This window comes from Sarcophilus harrisii, chromosome 4, assembly GCF_902635505.1.
Source record: "Sarcophilus harrisii chromosome 4, mSarHar1.11, whole genome shotgun sequence".
Taxonomy (NCBI): Eukaryota; Metazoa; Chordata; class Mammalia; order Dasyuromorphia; family Dasyuridae; genus Sarcophilus; species Sarcophilus harrisii.
Window position 1 is genome coordinate 441,927,568 of NC_045429.1, and position 21,938 is coordinate 441,949,505.

Consider the following 21,938-nt stretch of genomic DNA (forward strand, 5'->3'; position numbering starts at 1 on the left):
CTGCCAGGAATTCATGGACTTGCCTTTAAGTTTTAAGGAGGTTTTTAAGGCTAAGAGGTTGGATTAGCTGTACTATACACCTCATTCATCCTATAGCAATATTGTTTTCTTTTTTTTCATTGAAGGACAGTTTCCAAAGGATATGCATAGATAGCATCAATGGCCCAAAAAAAAAAAAAAAAAAAAGTGTGTTAAACATATTACGGGAAATAGAATTCCCATACAATTCTGGGAGACAACCTATTATCCAGTATATTCTACTTTAGGCAAAGTACAAGGATAAATAAAGGGTTATTATTCAATGACCTCTCCATGGGATTCCCTAAAATAGAAATGCATTTCAAACAGGACAGAAATAGGTATTGGATCTATGATTTCTAGGGGAGGAAGTTGCCTCTACCAATGCAGTGATAGCATCACCTCCTTTGCCATTTTCTCTCTTGGGGGCGCTAAGATTCATTTGCCCCCCACATTTCAAATTTGACCAGATGTATACAGACATATCATATACATCTTTTCCAGGTCCTTCTATGTATCCATTAAACACCTTTTAGACAAGGTGATGAAAATTCCTCAGGAGAAGAGAGTTCAGGGATAGGGCATAAAATAAGAAGGGAGCAAAAAGCAGAGGGGGAGGAGACCCAAAAAAGCCGCACACTGACCCCAACAACTGGCTCTAGGTAAGTAAGACCTTAATCCCCTTTTGGGGGCTGTTTGAGTGCAGGGGCATCGATCCACTCCCACAAGCCTGCACATGGAACTGTTTTGGGACAGTTTGTTTGGGCCAGTCTGTGGCCATCAAGAATCTTGAGCCTTTCGGAGGGTCACTTACCAGTGCGGACCCAAACATAGCACACACACTTTGGGGCTTTTAAGCGCCCAAATCCCAACAAGTCCGTGTTGTCATCTCCTATCATTTGGTAACTTTTAACATATTACAACATAAACATTAGAGGAGAGAAAGGGTATCTTATAGCTAGTTGGCATTTGTCCTGAGTCCCAGCTGCCTTGGGAGAAAGGCGTCTCAGTCTCAGCCAGAAGAATTGTGCCTGACTCATCTAAGTTCTGAGACAGTTCCTAAGCCAAGTGGAAACCAGGTGGATCTAGCTGATGAAACTCTGAAAAATGCTCAACAGATCATGGGTTGTTATTGTTTTTTTAATTATCACAATGGGATGACAGGGAAATATGCTAGAAACAGCAATGACAGGAAGATCAAAGTTCTGGTTGCTGATTCTACTGCTAACTAGCTTGGTGACCTTGGACAAAGTACTCTCCCTTTCTGGGCCTATTTTCCTCATCTGTAAAATGGCTAAATGACCATTTGTGTTCCTTGTGGCTCTAGAAATTCTGTGATTCCTTTGAGTAAGAACTGGCTTAGAAAGCTGAAATAAACATTCACCTTTCCACAGAAAGGAGTGGTAGAGCAGGATGAATAAAGGCTGGGTACAAGAAATTGAAATGCTGATTATTATGATGTATCATATGGAACAAGGAGCATGAACAGAAAACTCTCTATGCTTACAGGCAACACCAAGCTCTCCTGAATGAGGAAACTCCCAAGATGATAAAGAGAAGCTCCCACATCGTAGGTGTGGACGTAAAAAGAACAGATGCTTCAGGCTCAACGAGAATAAAATAGTGGGCCTGGGAAAGATCCACTTGGAAGGCAATGAATCCAGTGTATCAACAGCACAGAACAGGAAAGGGATTTGGGTGGCCCTACAGTTGCTGCCCAGTGTATTGGTTATTACCACAAAGAGACCAAAAACCCTCTCCTCTTGTGTCCACATTCACAGGGTGTCTGCATCTGAAATCCATGTAGTTCATCTGAAGAGAGAGAGTGGAAAATTTAAAAAGCCTAGAGAAAGGCAGCTTACTAAGAAAGGAAAAGAGATGAAAGAGGCTAAAAAATGAGAACATAATTGGAAAGGATTCGAATCCTTCCTTGTGAAAAGGAAAAATATGAAAGATAATAGGATCAAAATCAATAAAAATCTTGAAGGATGTAGGGATGGGTAAACAGACTTTTTTCCAAAAATTCCTGGAAGTAGAAGGTGTCTAAAGAAACTTTTAAGTAGTTCCAGAATAAATAAATGGAACCGTTAATTGACACTGAAATTAATGAAATCATAGACCTCAACCTCACTTCCCTAAAAGAAGGGAGAGACTGAAAATAAGTAGGAACAAAGATGCTTCGATAAAATCATGGAGGTGAAATCCAGAGCAAGTTATTAAGGGGAAATAACAGATGTCTGCAGTCTCACCATGACTGGCCAAGTTTGTTTAAAGGTCTTAGAAGAAAAAACTTAAAAGCTACAAGGGGATCCTTAGAGGTCAAAGAGTCCAAGCCCCCTCACATTTTATAAATGTGAGAATTAAAGCCCTGAGAAGTTGGAAGTGGAAAGAAATAATCAAGTCCTTCAACAAGCTATTCCTTGGTATCATTTACCACTTGTGAGATAGACAATACTGAATGAATCCTATTTCTGATCCAGAGTAGAAATGCTTACATTTCTTATACTCTTTCACACCCTACATTTTTGCTTCCTCAAAACATAGTATATTATTCAAGTGATAGCTAAGAAGTGAAAGGCAGCTGAGAGTAGTGGACAGAGAGAGCAAGCTGTGAATGGGGTCAGACACTCTAGGGTTTAAGTCCTATTCTGATTCATATAAGGTATTTCCCTGGGCAGTATTCTCTAATATTGCTCCCTCCCCACAGCAACTTCACTCTAAAAGGTGACAAAGCTGTCCCCTAGGACCTGATTGGCCTGGGGGGGGGGGGGTGTCTGAGGCTCCAATTATACCAGGCTCAGTAGTCTAACATTTCAAATTGTGAAGAGCTATCAATCTTTATTATTTAGAGGAAGCTTCCTAACTAAGAGTTCCAAAATCTCAGTTCCAATCTAAGCCATTTCTTATTCATTGGAATCACAGAATTTTTAGAGCGACAAGGAACACAAACAGTCATTTAGCCATTTTACAGATGAGGAAAATAGACCCAGAAAGGAGAGAGTACTTTATCCAAGGTAAAAAACAAAAGATAAACAAAAAACCGCAATGTGGAACAGTAATTCTGGGTCCAGTTTAGTACCACATGCACATTATCGTATAAGACTCAATCTATGTAAATTCTAAGAAATTTACAACTTAATGAGCAAAAAATATGAAATTTTAGCATCAGCTCATTAAAAAAATAAAAAGCAAATAAATTGTGGCATATGAATATTATGGAATATTATTGTTCGGTAAGAAATGACAAACAGGATGATTTCAGAAAGGCCTGGAGAGACTTACACGAACTGATGCTGAGTGAAACGAGCAGGGCAAGAGATCATTATATACGTCAACAACAATACTATATGATGACCAATTCTGATGGACCTGGACATCCTCAGCAATGAGATGAACCAAATCAATTCCAATGGAGCAGTAATGAACTGAACCAGCTACGCCCAGAGAAAGAACTCTGGGAGATGACTAAGAACCATTACATTGAATTCCCAATCCCTATATTTATGCCCACCTGCATTTTTTATTTCCTTCACAAGCTAAGTGTACAATATTTCAGAGTCCGATTCTTTTTGTACAGCAAGATAACGGTTTGGTCATGTATACTTATTGTGTATCTAATTTATATTTTAATATATTTAACATCTACTGGTCATCCTGCCATCTGGGGGAGGGGATGGGGGGAAGGAGGGGACAAATTGGAACAAGAGGTTTGGCAATTGTCAATGCTGTAAAGTTACCTATACATATAACCTGTAAATAAAAAACTATTAAAATAAAAATAAAAAAAAGAAGAAAAAACAAGACAAAAGGAGACCTATTTAGCCCTAACATAGAAAAAATATTCTATAGGAACACTCCAACATTTAGTCTGAAGGGGCCAGAACCCCCCAGAGGTGGGCTTTCTTATATTCTGATGTGACCAAGAAGCCACTGTCAACATAGCCAAAGAGCATCAGAAAATAGCATCAATCAGGGTTCAATCAAATCCCAGAAAGAGCTTTAACACTTTAAAGGGCAAATTAAAACTACAGGCCCGATTCATGCTGAAGCCTTGGTAGATAACGGTCCTATTGTATACTGGCCCCTTGGTGGCAATATCCTAAGGATTTTCTAGAGGTACCTCCCTTAATCTAAAATAACATGACTTGTCAACAAAATTATAAAGAAAACTATCTGATGTAAATTAGAGAAAAAAGATTCTGAATTCATTTCTATAACTTTGGAGGTGGTATCTTGGACATTAGAGTCTGAAATCTTTTATTTAGTCTAAATATCTATGAGTTCAGCTATAGTTTATTAGTTGTTGGCTGAACCAACTCCAAGGTTTAACACTAGCCTTCATGGGTTGTAAATTATGGGTTCTATTAATATAAAACTTTTGAATAAATCAAGCATTCCTTTTCACAAAATATAAAAGCAGATTTTTTTTTCTGACCAAATATACTACATGCTAGTAAATGGATTTTACACTATGATTAAACACTTACCAAGTAACAGCTGTAGTATATAAAATATAAGTCCAAAAATACTGTTTGGTTGGTTTATTGCACTGTCCTTTCCAAAGATGGACCCCAAAAGACCAAATCCTTGACCCCATCTGTAAAATAAGGAATATCAGTAAGATTACATTAAATCTTCACATGCTTTTAACCTAAAATAACCCCCAAATATACCATCCAATTAAAAACAATTTAATCAAATTCTCTGGTCATAAATGTTTGTCCATCAACTCTTTTAAAAAGAAGCATTAGAAAAATGACTTTTTAAGTTTTATGCCAAATAAAATCAGTACATTATTAAAATGGAAGCACCAATTTCATGTGGTCTGGAAAATTAATACTTAATAATGTTCATCTGTGGACACACCTGGACAACCACACTAATTTTTAGAACTTATGCCAACTTCAGCATCTCTTTCCTTCTCACAGAAGGCCCCAAACAATTTCTTGATAGGGATGTCATTTTCATTATCAATATTGATAATAATGCTCAGCCATGTTTTATTGTATGCTGAAAACTGACAAACAGGCCAGATACAATGCATTTGTTCTTCTGAACTTATAATTCCTTATTTTGTTAGTGTCAATACGATACATCTTAGAAACCAGGAAAGGCAGTATTGTCTAGCATGCTTGACTTAGGAGCCAGGTTACCTGCCTCTGTTGATCTGCCACTAGCTGCGGGACTCTGGACAAGTCAGTTTAACCTATGGCTCTTTCTCATCTGTAAAATCAGAGAATTAGAGCATCTGTTTCTACACTTTAACATTGTGGTCTCTAAGGTTCCTGCTATCTCCAAATCTAGGATCTCTTAACAAGAAAGAGACTAGAAAAGATTTTTAAGTGTCATTTAAAAAGACCAAAACATTATAGCTTCATCATTTACTCATTCACCTTTTGTTTGTTGGTCAATTTGATAATTATTTGAAGCCTTGATTCAAAGTTTTCCATATTCTTTCATTTTGTAAGAGATGCTGAATTTTTGATATAGCACAAACTCGCTATATCAAACTTGATTCCGTTTCTTATTTTTGAAAAATAACCTTCAAATTCTAAAATGATTTTGAAAAAAGGATTCTAACTATAACCCTCTTTGCAAAAATCAAGCAGAAAAGATTGTAAGTCAGTAATCAAACACTTTAAAAACCTAAAATTTGATGTAAAAAACCCAAAGTGACAATGTGGTATATAGGAAGCAGCCCAGAATTTGGGACTAACCCAGGCAATCACTCACTCAACCCATTCATTGGCTCTTCTGTGCCACCCACCTCTCTGGGGCCCTTTTCCACCTCTCTTGGATTAGGGTCAATCCTCCAAAACACTCTCCTTGCAAATAGGATGCTATTGGGAGCCAGACCTAACCCTGACCTAATAAACTGACAGTCTGCTCAAAGTCCCATTTTGGGGCCTGTGATTTGATCTTCCCCACGGGCAATCCAATTCCATCCAGCAGTGCCAGACTGCAGTCCTCCAGGGGGTGGGGGTGATGGGAAACCACTGGGAAGGGTTTCCAGCAGGCACTAGGAGAGAGGCGCTGACAGCATACCTGGAGGCAAGGGCACCCATAAATAGGATTATTTCTGAACGTGATGTGTTATGAGCCAGAACTTTAAACAAGGTGTTAAGTCACCAGAATTGGTAGAAACAATGCTTATGTTTACACCTTTGAGAGTTCACACATTAGCTCATATATTAGTTCACAAGTTTGTTCAGTATGAGATTCACAAGTTTACACCTCCCAGAATCCCACTTTCTCAGGAGTCAACCTTTAGATTCACACCTTTAAGAGATCATATATTAGAAGCTCTCAGTCTCAGGGAGGGTCAGTTGGAGATATTGAGAGCCACAAGTCAGTGAAGAGAGTTGAAGAGATTGAGAAGTGAGAAGTCAATCGAGGAGATTGACAAGCTAGAGACTGCAGTCGAGCAGAACTGGGGATTCAGAAGAGGAGAGGCTGAAGCTGGCAGCGGCAAAGGACTAGCAACAAGAGCTCTGGGAACTGAGGAAAGCTTACAGGGCTATTTTGGAAGAGACAATAAAAGATTTGAACTTTTATCACCTGGCTGCATTTGAGGTGATTATTGATCTGAATTGAAACGAAGGCTCCTCCCCAAGAAACCTGCTCCCTGAGAGAACCATCATATTTTAGAAAAAGAAGAGAACATTACATTGATGGAAACACAGCACTAGCTCTACTACACCCTTAACGAATGAGCAATTACTTTTTTAATGTAGTTTTTGAGAGACAGTATGACTGGGGGGGAGGGAAGGAAGAAGGGGGGTAGAAAGGGAGAGAGAGCTGGGGGAAGAGAAAAAAGAGAGAAGGGGAAGAGAGAAGGGAGATCCTGTAATTTCACAGTCTTAGGAAACTCCCAGCACCAAGACACCACCCCATCACTTAGAGCACTCAAAGGTTAAATGACTTGCCTAGTATCACGCTGCCAGTCTTTGTCAAAGGCAAGACTTGAATCCAGAGCTTCTTGGTTTCCTGACCCACAATCTATGAATTAGGATAAACTCTTTATCACATTGGTACAAAAGGTCCTAAGAATCCTAGCAATTGCACCCAAGTTGAATGCATCATTTATATTTCATACACAGTGGAAAGAGTAGAGTTATTTTGCAGAAGGCAGAATTCAGCTCCATGAGTGAAGCTAGAGAAGAGCAAATTGGAAGGAGCAGCTTTCCAACCTCAGCTGCCCCCCCAAAATAAAAACAGCCCTGCTAATCACAGCTGAGACTTGACACAGATCATCTCCTGGGGGCCTCACACCAACACTGGGGTCAGGGGTGGTCTTGTCCTCCCTGTAGAGAGAAGACCAGGCTCCTTAAGGTGCTGAGGCAAGGTCAAACCCAGAATGCTTGATGATCAGCATTCTGACTACCCTCTCTGCAGATCCCTCCCCTGCCCACAGGTCCCACTGATGGCCCTCATCGCCACCTGAGATGTTGGAGTGTTATCAGGCTGAAGAAATCCATGCTTCAGAAAGGGGATGATCAAGAGGATTCTATGAAATATATTAAATTTTAATATATTCAAACCAGATTAACACATATTATTAAATATACCATATTCAAATCCGTGTAAAGCACATTTTTACAAATTTCATTTTAAGTGTGCTAGGGAGAAGTTTGGGGCTTAATTTAATGTAATTCAACTGTGAATCTTCCATAGAAGAAAGATTGCCCCCACACACACACACACACCTGCTTTTTAAAATTGAGGGTGGAGGGGTGGAAGGAGCGGGTGGGGGTCTGTGCACAGTTATCTTAAGACAGTCTACACCAATGCAAACAGAGCTTCCTTTCATTTCAATACAAGCAGAATCAACAAGATGACTCTTGAAGACCCAGCATTGGTTGATCTCTCACCTAAATACAGTCTTCCTCCAGAAACTTGAATTTTCAACATGCAACACTTTTTCCCAGGGGAAAGAAATGAGACGTTCAAAAATATTTCTACTACCACCACCACCACCCCACCACCACCACCAAAAAAAAGTGTTTTTTTTCCAGCTGCTTTACACAGGGTTAATGGGAAAGGATACATCTTGCTGGTTATACTGGGGACAATTTTTCACAACATGCATAATCAGCTTTACCTTTTCTCTTAAAACTTGACATAAAAATTCAAAGCTCAATTAGCCACCTCAGCTCCATTCAAAATAACTTTGCTTATGTTATACTTTACATTCTTTGAAAAATAACTCATTTAATCTTAATGCCTTTTGTTTTCATAGTATATTCATTTCCATAGTACACTCCATATCCTTTCCTCCCCCTTCCACCTGGAAATGTATTTCTTTATAACAGATTTACAAAGAGAAAAGCAGTTCAGCAAAATTAACCAACAAATCGATCATGTCTGCCTGACCATATATGAAATATTCCACACGCAGAGTCTCCCACATCTGTAGTGAGAGGAAGGAGATTGTTCCTTTGAGGTCAAGAGTAGCCAAGATAATTACATACTATTCCATTGCATTTTTCCGCTTTTTCATTGATTTTGTTATAGTCACTGTGCATGGTTTCCCTGTTCTGCTTACTAAATTTGTCTTTAAGTCTTTCTGTACTTCCTAAATTCTTCATATTTACCATTTATTCTTTTTCCCCCTTAACAGTACTTTACATGTAAAGATTGTCTTCATCATTCACTTTGGTAAGGTTTTGCATTTCAAAATCTTTCTCCTTCCCTCCCTCATCTCTCTCCCTCCCCTCAAGACAGCAAGCAATCTGATAAAGGTTATACATATACAACCATTTAAAACACATTTACATATTTGTTAACGTTATGAAAGAAAAATCAGAAGTGAAAAAATATGATTAAAAAAAAAAACAAACCAAAAAAAGATGAAAATACTATCTCCCATGATTCTCCCTTTAGATATGGATGGTGTTTTCCATACGAAACCCATCCTAGTTGATCAGCACAGAATCTTGCTGTTGCTATATACACTGTTCTCCTGGTTCTGGCTCACTTTACTCAGCATCAGTTCATGTAAGTTTCCCCATCATTCATTCTTATCCGACAGTAACATTCCATCACCTGGGTGTATCACAAATATGTCTAGCCAATGCTCCCAAACAAGGGGCATCTAATCTACTCTGTGCCAAATTCTTTGCTTCCACCAAAAAGAAAAAATGTATCAATCAATATTTCAGTACACACAGGACTTTTCTCTTTGTCTTTGACCTTTTGGGGGCACATATACCCAACCGTGGGATGCCTTGGTTGAAAGGTATGGCTATTAAAAAGCACAATTCCACCTTTATTTCCCAAATAGCCTTACATTCTTAAAAGATCAACCACACTCAAATGAACTGAAAAGTAAATAGCAGCAATACCCAATAAGTTATAACTGAGATTTCAGGAAACTTAAAAATCTGACCCTCTTTGTATCTTAGAAATATATTTTTTTCATAACCAGCCCATAAAGGTGAATGATTATTTCAAATGAGTAAGAAAAATTTCTTTCCTCTAAATAGTCAAATAAACATCAGTACTCTGATCAATACAATCAGAAAATATTTATTAATTACCTATAATATGTCAGTCAGGCCCAATGCTAAGCATGGGGAATAGAGAGCAGAATGAAAAAGACCCTGCCCTCAAGGCCCTTCAGCTTACATTTAAATGAGACAACATATCTAAGCAAAACCAATGCAGTAATCTGGGAAGGGCATTAATGCCTGGAAAGTCTGGAGAGGAAGGACTGAAGCTGAGTCCAGAGAAAGAGGAGTGAAGATGGTCAGCAGTACCAAAGGCAGCAAGAAGGCCCATCTGGCTGGGTTAGAAGAGGGCAAGATGGGGAGAAATAGGGACTGGACCCAAAAGACCATGTCCAGCCAGACAGGAGAGGGCTCTAAAGGCCAAATAAAGTTTTGTATTGTGTCCTAGAAGCAAGAAGGGTCACTGGAGTTGTGAGAAGAGGGAAGTGGCACGTGCCTTGGCAGTGCCCGCTCTAAAGTTCTGTGCAGGATGGACTGGAAAGGGGAGAGGTCGAGACAGGAAGGCCAAGAAGGGACCGACTAGAGAGCTGGTGGCAAGCCCTGGCCACTGACTGGCCCTCCAGGCTGAGGATGTGCAGTGATGGGGAGGTATGATAAAGGAGCCTGAACTATCAGACATACACTTTATGGTCACATGGGTGTTTCAATTTATCCTGGAGGCAATAGGGAGTCAGCTCTCATTGCAGCTAGGACCCATTTTGCCCTTGTCCTCAGCCAAAACTCCCAAACTCATATATACATGTAATTAATTTTTATATTAAAAATTACTGTAAATAAACTCAACAAATAGGAAGAAAAAATAATTTAAATTCCCAATAAAATCATGGCCAGGTCCCAGTTAGTGTGAACAATGCTGTAAAGAAGTTCTCCTGAATTTGTCACATATATTCAAAGTTATAATTATATACAATATGGTAACTGAATCTGGCCCATTGGAAATATGAAGTAGAAATTAGAATAGTAGAAGTATTCCTTTTATTTTACACCAATCAGGAACTATCTGTAATCTACAAACAAATTTTTTTCAAAGAAAAATATATAACCCTTAAGAAAATAGAAATAACCTCTTAAATTTGGGACTTCTGTCAATGTCTTTTAGGTGTAATTGGAAAGTTATTTGTGTTCCTTTTTTAAAAAGAGATATATTGTCAATATGCATATTCTTATTCTTCTAATTCCTATCTTCTGTGCTATCCTAACCTAGATTTCCATAATTTTTTGTACTCTTTATCTATACAAATGGAATAAAATTCTGGTGATAAAAGTTGTGACATTTGAAGAACTTATTGAATCTTACCAGTGAAGTAGAGATTAAAAACATTCTTAAAGAATTGTTGATAAGATAGTTCTTTGCAAATCTGCAACTCCAAAGAATTGAATTTTTATGACTTCTATTTGTAATTTCTACAGGAGAATAATCTATTACATATTGATGTTTTCTCACAAATTATTCAGCTACTGTAATTAATTTTAAAACCTGAATTTAAGACTTTCTATTTTTCTTTGTTAAATTTAATTTTATTTGGCTTCATACTTTTAGCCCAATCATTTGAATCTTGATTCTGCAATTCTGTGGCTTAGCTATTCCTTCCAGTTTTGTGCCATCTGGATCTTTTATAAATAAACTGCATAAGGTTTTTAGGAAGCTTAAGAAATGTGGGGAGGTGGAGCTTTTCTTTGTTCCTATGGGCCTCAGTTTCCTTTCAGAAATCTCAGAAGGCCCTTCCAGTTCTAGATCTGGGTCTTCCCTATAAATGAGCTTTTAAATTAAAATTTACAAATTGTCTTAACTGTGCATAACACCAAACTTCTGATGTTATCATGCTTCCTCAGTGATCCTTTTTATGTAATACAACTGTTTCTTTGTGTTAACTGGGTGACTGTCCCTATTCTGCAGGAGACGTTTTCCCTAGTGTAATTTTCTATTTTAGAAAACCTTTAAAAATGTGCCAAAAGAACAAACAAACAAACAAAAAGCTTTGTCATTATGTTGACCAAGCTGTGGTCCCAGAGAAGAGCTGAGGAAATCCTACCTTCCCCTCTTTGCAGAGGTGGATGCCCAATGAACTGTAAGCCCCTGCTGATAGCCTGCTTCTGCTGATCTACTTTCCTTTCTCCTCACTGCTGTTGCTCCCTCCCACTGTAGGACAGTCAACAACGACTATTTTATTAAGGACTCATAGCCCACTACTTCCTCGGCTAAAAGCTGGGGATACAAACTATGGGGGAAACAAAGCTTCTCCAAGAATGTCACACACTCAGTGGCAGAAAATGGCACCTTTGAGGATGGGCTGGATGACACCGGGGAGGCAGGGGAATGGGACCCTCACCATGGGAAGCCTGAGATGTGGAGGTGAGGAAGAACAAAGCAAGCCATTTATGCAGAGGGAGGCAGCAGCAGGTCAGTCTGGGGAGGACTATGGCTGAAGGAGGGGCAGAACTAGAGGTCCAAGGTTGTGAACCTGGGGGAAAAGAGAATAAGCTCGATTTTGGAAGTCTTGTGAGCCATTTGTAGCATATCTATATCTGGGTTAAATTGATAGGCAGAACTCAGACCTAGAACTTGGAAAAAACACCAGAGGAAGATATACAATTTTGGAAGTCATCAGACATAGGGTCTGTCTGTATCCTAAAGACATTGAAAAAGAGGGGAAAGGACCCACATGTGCAAAAATGTTTGTAGCAGCTCTTTTTATAGTGGCAATAAAATGGAAACTGTGTGGATGCCCATCAATCGGGGAATGGCTGAATAAGTTATAGTAGATGAATATAATGGGATATTATTGTTCTATAAGAGATAATGAGCAAGCCAATTTCAGAAATGGCTGGACACAAGTGAGCAGAACCAGGAAAAACATTGTACACAGCAACAGCAATATTGTGTGATGATCAACTCTTAATAGACTTAACTCTTCTCAGCAATATAGTGACTCCTATGAAAATATGTTAAAAACAAATATACATGTATAACCTATAATAGATTACATGCTGGTATGTAGAGGGGAAAGGGAGAGAAGGAGGGGAAAAAATAGAACTCAAAATCTTACAAAAATGAATGTTAAAAATCATCTATATGTAATTGGAAATATTAAAATTTAAAAATTTTAAAAATAAATAAAAGCTCAGGGGTAGGGGAACAGGGAAGAGGAGGAAGTCATCTGGATAGAGACAACTGAACTCATGGAAGCAAAGTGAAAATACCAAGTGAGAGCAGAGAGAGAAAAGAGGGCCTGGGTGGAGATTCACCCAAAGATACTGAGGAGTGATCAGCATATTCCCAAATACCCAATGAAGAGAAGGATCCAGGAGGAGAGGATGGTTAACAGGGTTCAGAGGAAGGCAGCTACAGGATGATTTTGAGATTGCTGCCCTCTTCCACAGACAGCCTGGTACAGTGGATAGATCAGATCCTAAAGCCAAGACACCCTAGTTCCAGGCCTGATACCTTCCACTAGCCACCAGTGTGGCTTTGTTCAAGATAACTTTCTGATAGCCTGTTTCTTCAAATATACAACGAAGATAATATTGCTTTGTGAGTACAGGGGGACCGGAATAACTGCTATAGGTGGGTATAAGTATTAGATGAGATCGTGCACACAAAGTACTTTATAAATTTTAAAGAGCTCCTATGTAAATTTAAGTCACGGCTTGGTTCTAATAAAAGAAAGAAACACTAAGTATTTCTTTGGATTTATGTAATTTATATACAATTATATTAATGTTTCTACAAAATATGGCTTCCCAGAGGTTTTATAATCATAACAACGTAATTATGTGTATTTTAACAGATGTGTTGAACCAACACACTATTTCAGGAATTCATGTAATGATCTAATAGAATTTAGTCTTCTGCAATCTCATTATTAGCAATGTTGGACTAATTATTCAATGGATAAATGAACTGAAGTAGGAGATAATAAAGAAAACCAAACTTTTAAAAAGAAAAACAAGCTGAATCTCCTATTCCCACAAGCACACTCGAATTCTGTGATCTCATGTAGATTTCATTTACAAGCCCACATGAAATGGATGAAAAGGGAATTAGAAACACAATTTGTTGTAAATAAGATTGGTTATTTCCCCCTTTAAAATAAAACAAAAAAACATTTCTTACTGGTTCATTCCATGTTGCTGCCATGTCCTTCTCAAGAGAATGTTTTATGATAAAGAACTTCAGTTAATCAAAACAAACCGATGTGTCTGATGATTACATATCTTTTATTATTTATTTTTTTAGCATTTTTCTTTTTAAATTCTAAGTTCCAAATTCTTTCCCTCTCTCACCCTGCCCCAACTCACTGGGAAAGTAAGCATTATGAACTCAATTATACGTGCAAAATCAAGCAAAACATTTCCATATTACCCATACGCTTTTTTTAAGGGAGACAGACAGAATTATACTTCAATTCACACTCAAGTGTTCATTAGTTCTCTTTCAAGAGATGGACAGCAGTGTTTTCATTATGAGTCCTTGAACTGCCTTGGATTGTGCACAGATCAAAGTAGCCACATCTTTCACAGTTGATCATCATTATGATGTTACTGTTATTAAATACATCTTCTGGTTCTTCCTTGCTTTTCTGAAACTCCCCTCCCTGCCCCATAATTTCCTACAGTATAACAACATTCCATTACAATCATGTCACAACTTGTTCAGCCATTTCTCCAAATAATGGATATGCCTTCAATTTCCAATTGATTCCTTGTATATAATTTTTTTTTCCTTTTTCTTTCATCTCTCTTTGGAACACAGATGTAGGCATGTTATTGTTGGATCAAAGAGTATGCATATTTTAGTCCTTTGAACTATTGTCTTTTTTTTTTTTTGGCTGAAGCAATTGGTGACAAGTGACTTGCCCAGGGTCACACAGCTAGGAAGTGTGAAGTATTAAGTGTCTAAGACCAGATTTGAACTCAGGTCCTCCTGACTTCAGGGCTGGTGCTCTATCCACTTTATAAAGGTAATGTTTTCTTCAATAATTTTGTGTCTCTTTTATCAAGCTATTAACACTTTTTTCATAATTTTCTTGCATCACTCTCATTTCTTACCCCAAATTTCCTTCTATTACTTTAATTTTGTTCTTTAATTCTTCCAGAAATTCTTGGTGGGCTTGGATCCAATTAGTATTTTACTTTGAAGCTTTCTTTTTCACTGTTTTCTTCTGAGAGTCTTGGCCTTTCCTGCCACCTTAGTACATTTTTATAGCAAAATTTTTTGGGGGAAGAGGGCTGATTTTACTTATTTTTCCAGCCTATTTCTTGACTTTTAAATCAATGTCAGCTTATGTGAATTCTGTTCACCATGCTATTGTTTTCAGAGGCAGTTCTAGGAGTCCCTAAGTTTTTGATGCTTCCAAAGTGGTATGGGCTTAGAAGAGGTGTGGTCACTCTCTTAGTCTGCAAGCTGGTCTTTACCTAGGATGGACCTGGTTCCCTGCAGCTACCAGGACCAGTACTCCTCTCTACCCTGAAACCTGTGAGTGGGCTCTAGCCAAACTTCCATTCTCCTTCCAATCGCCTAAGTTTCTTAGGTCAGAAAAAGATCTTTTGTTTGCTCTGCTCTTTCACAATTTGATAAGATGTTATTTTAAAGCTGTCTGGTGGCAAGATGTTGAAAAAGTTCAGCTGGGTTGCCTTTATCTGTCATCTTGGCTCTGTATGCTTTACTCTTACTTGTAATTCATCCCCTCAAGGGAAAGAAGGGAACACTTCAGCTTCACTAAATATCACTGGCCTCTTCATGCTTCCTCAGCCCCAGGGCTAGTCAGTGGCTGTATCTATCTTGTCAAGTTGGACATCCTCACCATCTCTTCAGCTGGCTTCCCTCCAGACCTCGGGCCTCTCCCCTTTCCAATCTATTTTCCACAGAGCTCCAAAAATGGGCATTGCCAAGATCCACGAACAGTGTACCACCTTCCTCTTCTTGAAACTTCAAAGGCTCTTCTTGCCTCTTGGGTAAAATACGAACTTTTCTGTTTGGCATTTAAAGCCTTTTATTATCTGGCTATAGATTGTCTTCCCAGGCTTCTTTCCTATTTATCTTCCTTGTATTCTCTTACACTCTGACCAAACAGATTTCCCTGCCATTCACTATTGCTCTGTTTTAATTAGTAAACAGACCAATAGTGTCTGTAATAACAATAGTAATAAATAATAGTTCTTTTAACTATTATTTTTATTATAAGAAAGTATTCTTTTAAAGGTTTAGCAACAATGTAAAAATAAAAATCAGTAAAATAAGTTACTTACTTTTTTATTTTAAAAAATGCTGTATAAGGAAAACCAATAAAAATCTGTTTAAAAAATTTTTTTCCAGTTTCCAAAGCAGTTTAATTTGAACCTTCTGCAAAACAGATGTCATGACTTCTATCTTAGAGATAAGAAAATAAAATTAAGTGACTTGCCCAAGGTCATTAAGTAGCAGGAACAACTGGGCCCAAAACCCAGGGAGAAAGAAAGGAGGAAAAGCATTGTTTATACAAAAGAGATAACATTATCAACCACCAGCAATTAGTCTAAAAGACTAATTTGACCTTAGAAATGGAAAAAGATGCTTCCTAGTCAAATGTCCAATATTCAAAACCCAAACAACTTAATATTTTACTCCTTGGGGTACAAATTTTTGTTCCTCTTGACTGGCAGTACTTCTAATTCTATTTAGAGAGTTAATGTATTTTTGATGGTAAATACTAGAAATAACATTAAAAATGAAAATTTTGGGAAGAAACTTGAAGATTCTGTAGTCCAAATCCCTCAGATTTTATTTTAAAAATCTTTTATAGTTAACATGCATTCATTTTCTTTCCCTCCCAACCCCCATTCAGAAGGAAAAACACAACAAAAGCTTTATTAACACAGTTAGGTCAAACAAATCCCCAAATGATCAAGTCCATGAACGTCTACCTCCCTCTGCAGCTTGAATCTATCACCACTGTATCAGAAAGGAGGTCAAAAGCCTTTTTATTTAAAAAAATAAAGAAAGAAAGAAAGAAAGAAAGAAAAGAAAAGAAAAAAGAAAAAAGAAAAAGAAAAAAAGAGGCCAGAAAAGAGAAAAAGGATTTGCCCAAAGTTCTATTTTCCCAAGGTCTTCCTGCATAAAATTTTATAGTCTCGTGTTTGATCATGTTATTTTTACCTTAAGAATAGTGTAAGGTTGCAAAGTGCTTTACAAAGCTTACCTCATTTTCCCCTAGCCACCCTTCAGGGAGACAGACAGAGGTCAAGTGACTTGCTCAGGATTACCTAACTAGTAAATATCTGAGGACATATTTGAATTCAGGTCTTCCTGACTCCAAGTGTATCCTTCTATCTACTGGACCATGCAGCTGCCTGGACCACATGAAACTTCATTAAATATAGCAGGAAAAGAGTTTCCCAACTTAAAAGGAGACTTTTTGTCTCGGTTTAAGGGTGAATCACTCAAGAGTTTCAATGGAACTCTGCACCTGCATGGGGGATTTGGGAATCACACTGCTTGCAAGCATTCGTGATCTTTGTACATCATTGATATCTCAGCTTTGTTTTGAACAGCAAGCTCACTGCACTCTCACTCTGAGGATGAGATCTGAAACAAGCAACAGGTTAAAACAAATAAAACTTAAAGCAGCTAAGTGGTGGTTAAGCTTCTAGCTTCCACCTCCATCAGGAGATGCCTTGGAGTCTGGAACACCTGACTCCAAATCCAGACTTAACACACTGTGTAATCCCAGGCCAGTCAATCCCAATTGCCTCCAAAACAACACAAAAATATGCCACAACTACAGATTTGGGGGAGGAAGCCCAACCATCCTTAATGACATGCCTTTGTACTACAAGAAAATAGGAAAAGAACACTGCCGCCGTCCAAAAAGGACATCACAAACTAACCACAAAATCCTTATGGATTTTTAAATTTATGAATCCTTACGAACAAGGTAAAGACTTTCATTGTTTTCCAATGACAATTGCCCTATAATCTCAATAAACATGAGACTTTAGTAGTAGGAACAGTGATCTGTATCGATCCTTGGTCAAAGGGAACATCCTTCCAACAAGTGCTCAGCTATATTAACAAAACAAAACAAAATAAAAACCACCATCACCAACCAAAAAACCCCTTCATGTCTAACTTAAACTCTGATACTATTTAATCCAATAACTGCTTTGAGATCAGTTATTCCACTAACAAATAAACAACTAGAAAGATGTAAATTACTATTATATTTTAAATATTTCATGACATAACTAACTTACAGTCATTTTTAAGCCTTCTATTGATATTGATGACATTGTAATTTTGGACAGGTCATTTAAAACTACACTACAGTTTCCTGGGGTAAAATGGGAATAATACTTGCCCTATCTTTCTTACAGAGCTACTTGTCTGTAGATAAAGATAAAATGAGAATGTATTTTTTTTTTAAAGTTTCTTTTAAAATTCTTATTATTACTATTAATTATAAGAATTAATAGTAAATGTTCAGTGTTCAAACTTTTATTAACTGTTATCAGTCTTACAAGTTAGAATAATTATGATAAACCAACACCTACTTTCCAAAATATATCAGATATATATATTTTTTTCTTTATGCTTTGTAGTCTTGGTTTTTTTTGTTTGTTTGTTTGTTTGTTTTAAATAGCCTTTTATTTACAGGTTATATGTATGGGTAATTTTACAGCATTGACAATTGCCAAACCTCTTGTTCCAATTTTTTCCCTCCTTCCCCCTCACCCCCTCCCCCAGATGGCAGGATGACCAGTAAATGTTAAATATATTAAAATATAAATTAGATACACAATAAGTATACATGACCAAACCGTTATTTTGCTATCAGATATATTTTAGAAAAAATAACTAACAAAACGAGTTTTTTCATATTCAAACTCTAAGGATAGAGAGCTTTTCCTCCTGGTTAAAAATCAAAAGATTAGCATACTCTAAATCAGGCCTTCAGGCCAGATGCAGCAGCTGAGGATGTTTATCCCCCTCACCCAGGGCTATGAAGTTTCTTTATTTAAAGGCCCACAAAACAAATTTTTGTTTTTACTATAGTCCGGCCCTCCAACAGTCTGAGGGACAGTGAACTGGGCCCCTATTTAAAAAGTTTGAGGACCCCTGCCCTAAATCAACTCATTCAGAACAATGAAATGGGTTCAGAAGGTTTTACATTAAAGATTAAGGATCAGTATCAGTCCTGATGTAAATATTCTATTGAGATTAACCCCAAATTTCAGGCTTACCTATTTGGCTAAATTTTTATCTTTCCAAGATGCTATTGAGTTAATGAGCCAAAAAGGGTTCCTTTTAGTGAGATATCAATATAATGCAATTACTATAGGAGCAGTTATACATGCTTATATCGGGAAAGACCAAGAAGATGAACTAATGCCTGGGTGTATATGTGTGTGTATATATATATATATATATATATATATATATATATATATATATATATATATATATATATTTTTTGCTGAGTCAATTGGGTTAAGTGACTTGTGCAGGGTTACACATCTAGGAAGTGTTAAGTGTCTGAGGTTGGATTTGAATTCAGGTCTTCCTGACTTCAGGGCTGGTGCTGTATCCACTGCATCACCTAGCTGCCCTCACCCGCCCCCCACTTATATTCCAAGCCATCGATGACTCACTGCTTTACATTAAAGTTCTATCATAAGATTTGAAGCCTAATTTAATTTGCATATTAACATGCCTAGCTGCCATACAAGAAGTTCATGGAGAACAAGTTATTTGTAATAAGAATCTTGGATAATGATGTGATTCCCAGGATCTAAAGGAAACAAAAACAAATAGATAAGACCAAAAGCCATTCCCCAATACAAAAGATATGAACACACCATTCTCTAAAGAAATACCACTGAGTCACCATGAAGAGAAATAAAAATTAGATTTCCCCTGACACTGAAAAGTGACAAAGATGCATGGGAGGAGGAGGGGAGACATGGGGAGAGGCCCAATAATAGAGTGATCTGATCCACTCCGTTATGGCAAGCAATTTGGAATTATGCTAAGCAGGTAATTAAAGGCACTACTACCTCTGACCCAGACATTTCATTACTAGGAGAATACCCCAGAGGTCAAAGCAAGCAAGCATTCCATACTTAAGCAAAATATTCACATCAGGGCTTTTTTTCCCTGGTAACACAAAACTGTTTCCAGTAGAGATCCATCATCTGGGGACTAGCTAAATAAATCGGCATACATGAAAACAATGGAATATAATGTAATATTACAGCACTGTAAGAAATAATGAATATGAATAAAGAGAAGTAAACACGTTTGTGAATTAATACAAAATAAAGGAAGCAGAACTGGGCAATCAATATTCACAATCACCACAATATATTTAAAAAGAATGATGATGGCAAATTTTAAATTGAATGCTATGAAATTATAATGACCTGGCTCCAAGAAGGGCTATGAAAAAGCCTCACTCCCTATTCTGCAGAAATGGGAACATATATGGATGGAACACTACAGAGAATGTGGATGTGTCAAATGATTTTCTTTGCTGTACGAGGGCACCGGGCAGAGTAGGATACTTTGCATGAGGACCAACAAAGGGAAGAAAACATAGAAAAAAAGAAAATGCAGGTGACAGAAATTCAACAGCTCTCAATGAGAGTTTTATATTTGAAAGAACAATGGGGGAAATAATGAAAATGCTACAAATATGTGCTAAGAAAAGATACCTAAGAATGGACAGCCCAACTCAACTTTTTTTTTTTAAATTATGGATTTTACTTCTGAAACTCTCAAATAAGACTCAATAATCAAATGATGACATAAAAATAGCCTAAAAATTCTAAAATCAATCAGAGCTGAATGCTTATGCTAGGAGGGAACAACAAGTATTTCCAGAACTAAGTTACTGAACCCAACCTCTAGAAAAACCGCAAAATTGGCCAATGTGGTTAATTTTTTTTTTTAAATCATATTGTTCCTCAATTAGACACTCAGATTCTTAGAACTGAACAGAAACAAGGGCTGCAAAAGGGCTCAAAGATTTAGAAGTAAAGGGTGCTTAGAAATGAATGAATTTGGGGACAGCTAGGTGGCGCACTAGGCCTGAAGTCAGGAAGACCTGAGTTCAAATCTCTGATCTCACACACTTAACACTTCACAGCTGCGTGATCCTGGCAAATCACTTAACCCCAACTGCCTCAGCAAAAGAAAGAAAGAAATGAATGAATCTAGAAATAAAGACACTAGGTTTCAAGTGAGGGAAAGTGTCCCTCCGGCCAGGCCAAGGAGCCTCTGGCTTCAGATCCAGTATTAGGGCCACTACAAGCATGTGGATACCTAAACTCAGTGGTATTGAACTTATTATAATTTTATTCCAGTTCCTTGTTTGATTGATCTCATAAGATCAAACTGGCCACCTATCAGACTTTTTCTGTACCAGCAGGTTGCGGATGTCCAGGACCCCATTATTTCAGTGCCATGGAAGTAGCCCCATTCCACTGAGTCTGCAGTCAGGATCTGTGGCAGCAGTGACCCCATGACATTTCTGCTGTAACCATCAAGCTTTGGACAGAAGAGCCCAGAGCAAAGGCAATGAAACACAACCTGCTACTCTCTATTGGGCAGGTGCTGCTAAGCCAGCATGGGGAGGGAAAGGGGGAGGAGAAATCCAACTCTATTTCAACATGGCCTAGAGGAAAATGTTTGGTCTGATATAGGGGATTTTATCTTGTTTTACATGCAATTGTGCTTAAATCAAAGGAGGCCTATCTCAAAAACAAACAGACAAAATCTTCCTAGGTTAGATAATTGAAAGCGATACATCCTGAACCAAAATAAACCAAACACAAAGAAATACACACTTGGATAAAGAGCCTAATAAAGAAATGCATTCATTGTAGCAATATTCTTCATGAGAAACTTCAGGAACACTCCAAGAAGTGAGCTGGGGGCTACGCAGAAGGAGAAGCAGCCCCAACTCCGGGTGTTGGACAAACCCCTTTTCTGAGATTCCCTACTGGTGAAGTGGAGGGTGCCCCAGATAATCACTAAGCTCCTTTCTAATCGTGATACTATGATAACACATTTACCAAAAACCACCACGAAATGCTAGCTAAACTAACATCAAAAGGGCCAAGAAACGTACTTCATGAACCAGAAGCTTGTGGCACAAAGGAGAGGAAGATAAAAAGCTGGGTCTAGAGTGGCCAGGAGGACTCCAGCCCAGCAGGGAGCCAGGCACAGGTTCTGCCACCGCCAAGAGCATCTGAGGGAGGCCCAGAAACCTTGGGAAAGCCCTGCACCTCCAAGAAATGTCGGCAGTCCTACCCACCAGGCCAGCCAGTGTGGCCCATCTGAGGAGAGGTGGCCAGAAACAGGAAGAAGACCTCAGAGCTCTACCTAGGGAGACCTACCTTATTTAAAGCCCGGGGTTCAGATCTGGGACAAGC

At 38.0% G+C, this 21,938-nt stretch overlaps 1 protein-coding gene across 1 annotated transcript in view; it reads right to left on the reverse strand.

The window, feature by feature from the left end:
- VKORC1L1 (vitamin K epoxide reductase complex subunit 1 like 1) overlaps window positions 1–21,938 on the reverse strand; it is a 39,901-nt gene that overhangs the window by 4,654 nt on the left and 13,309 nt on the right. Inside the window, exon 2 of the mRNA XM_031967894.1 lies at window positions 4,506–4,615. Coding sequence (XP_031823754.1) covers window positions 4,506–4,615 — 110 coding nt within the window. The remainder of the gene's footprint in view (window positions 1–4,505; window positions 4,616–21,938) is intronic.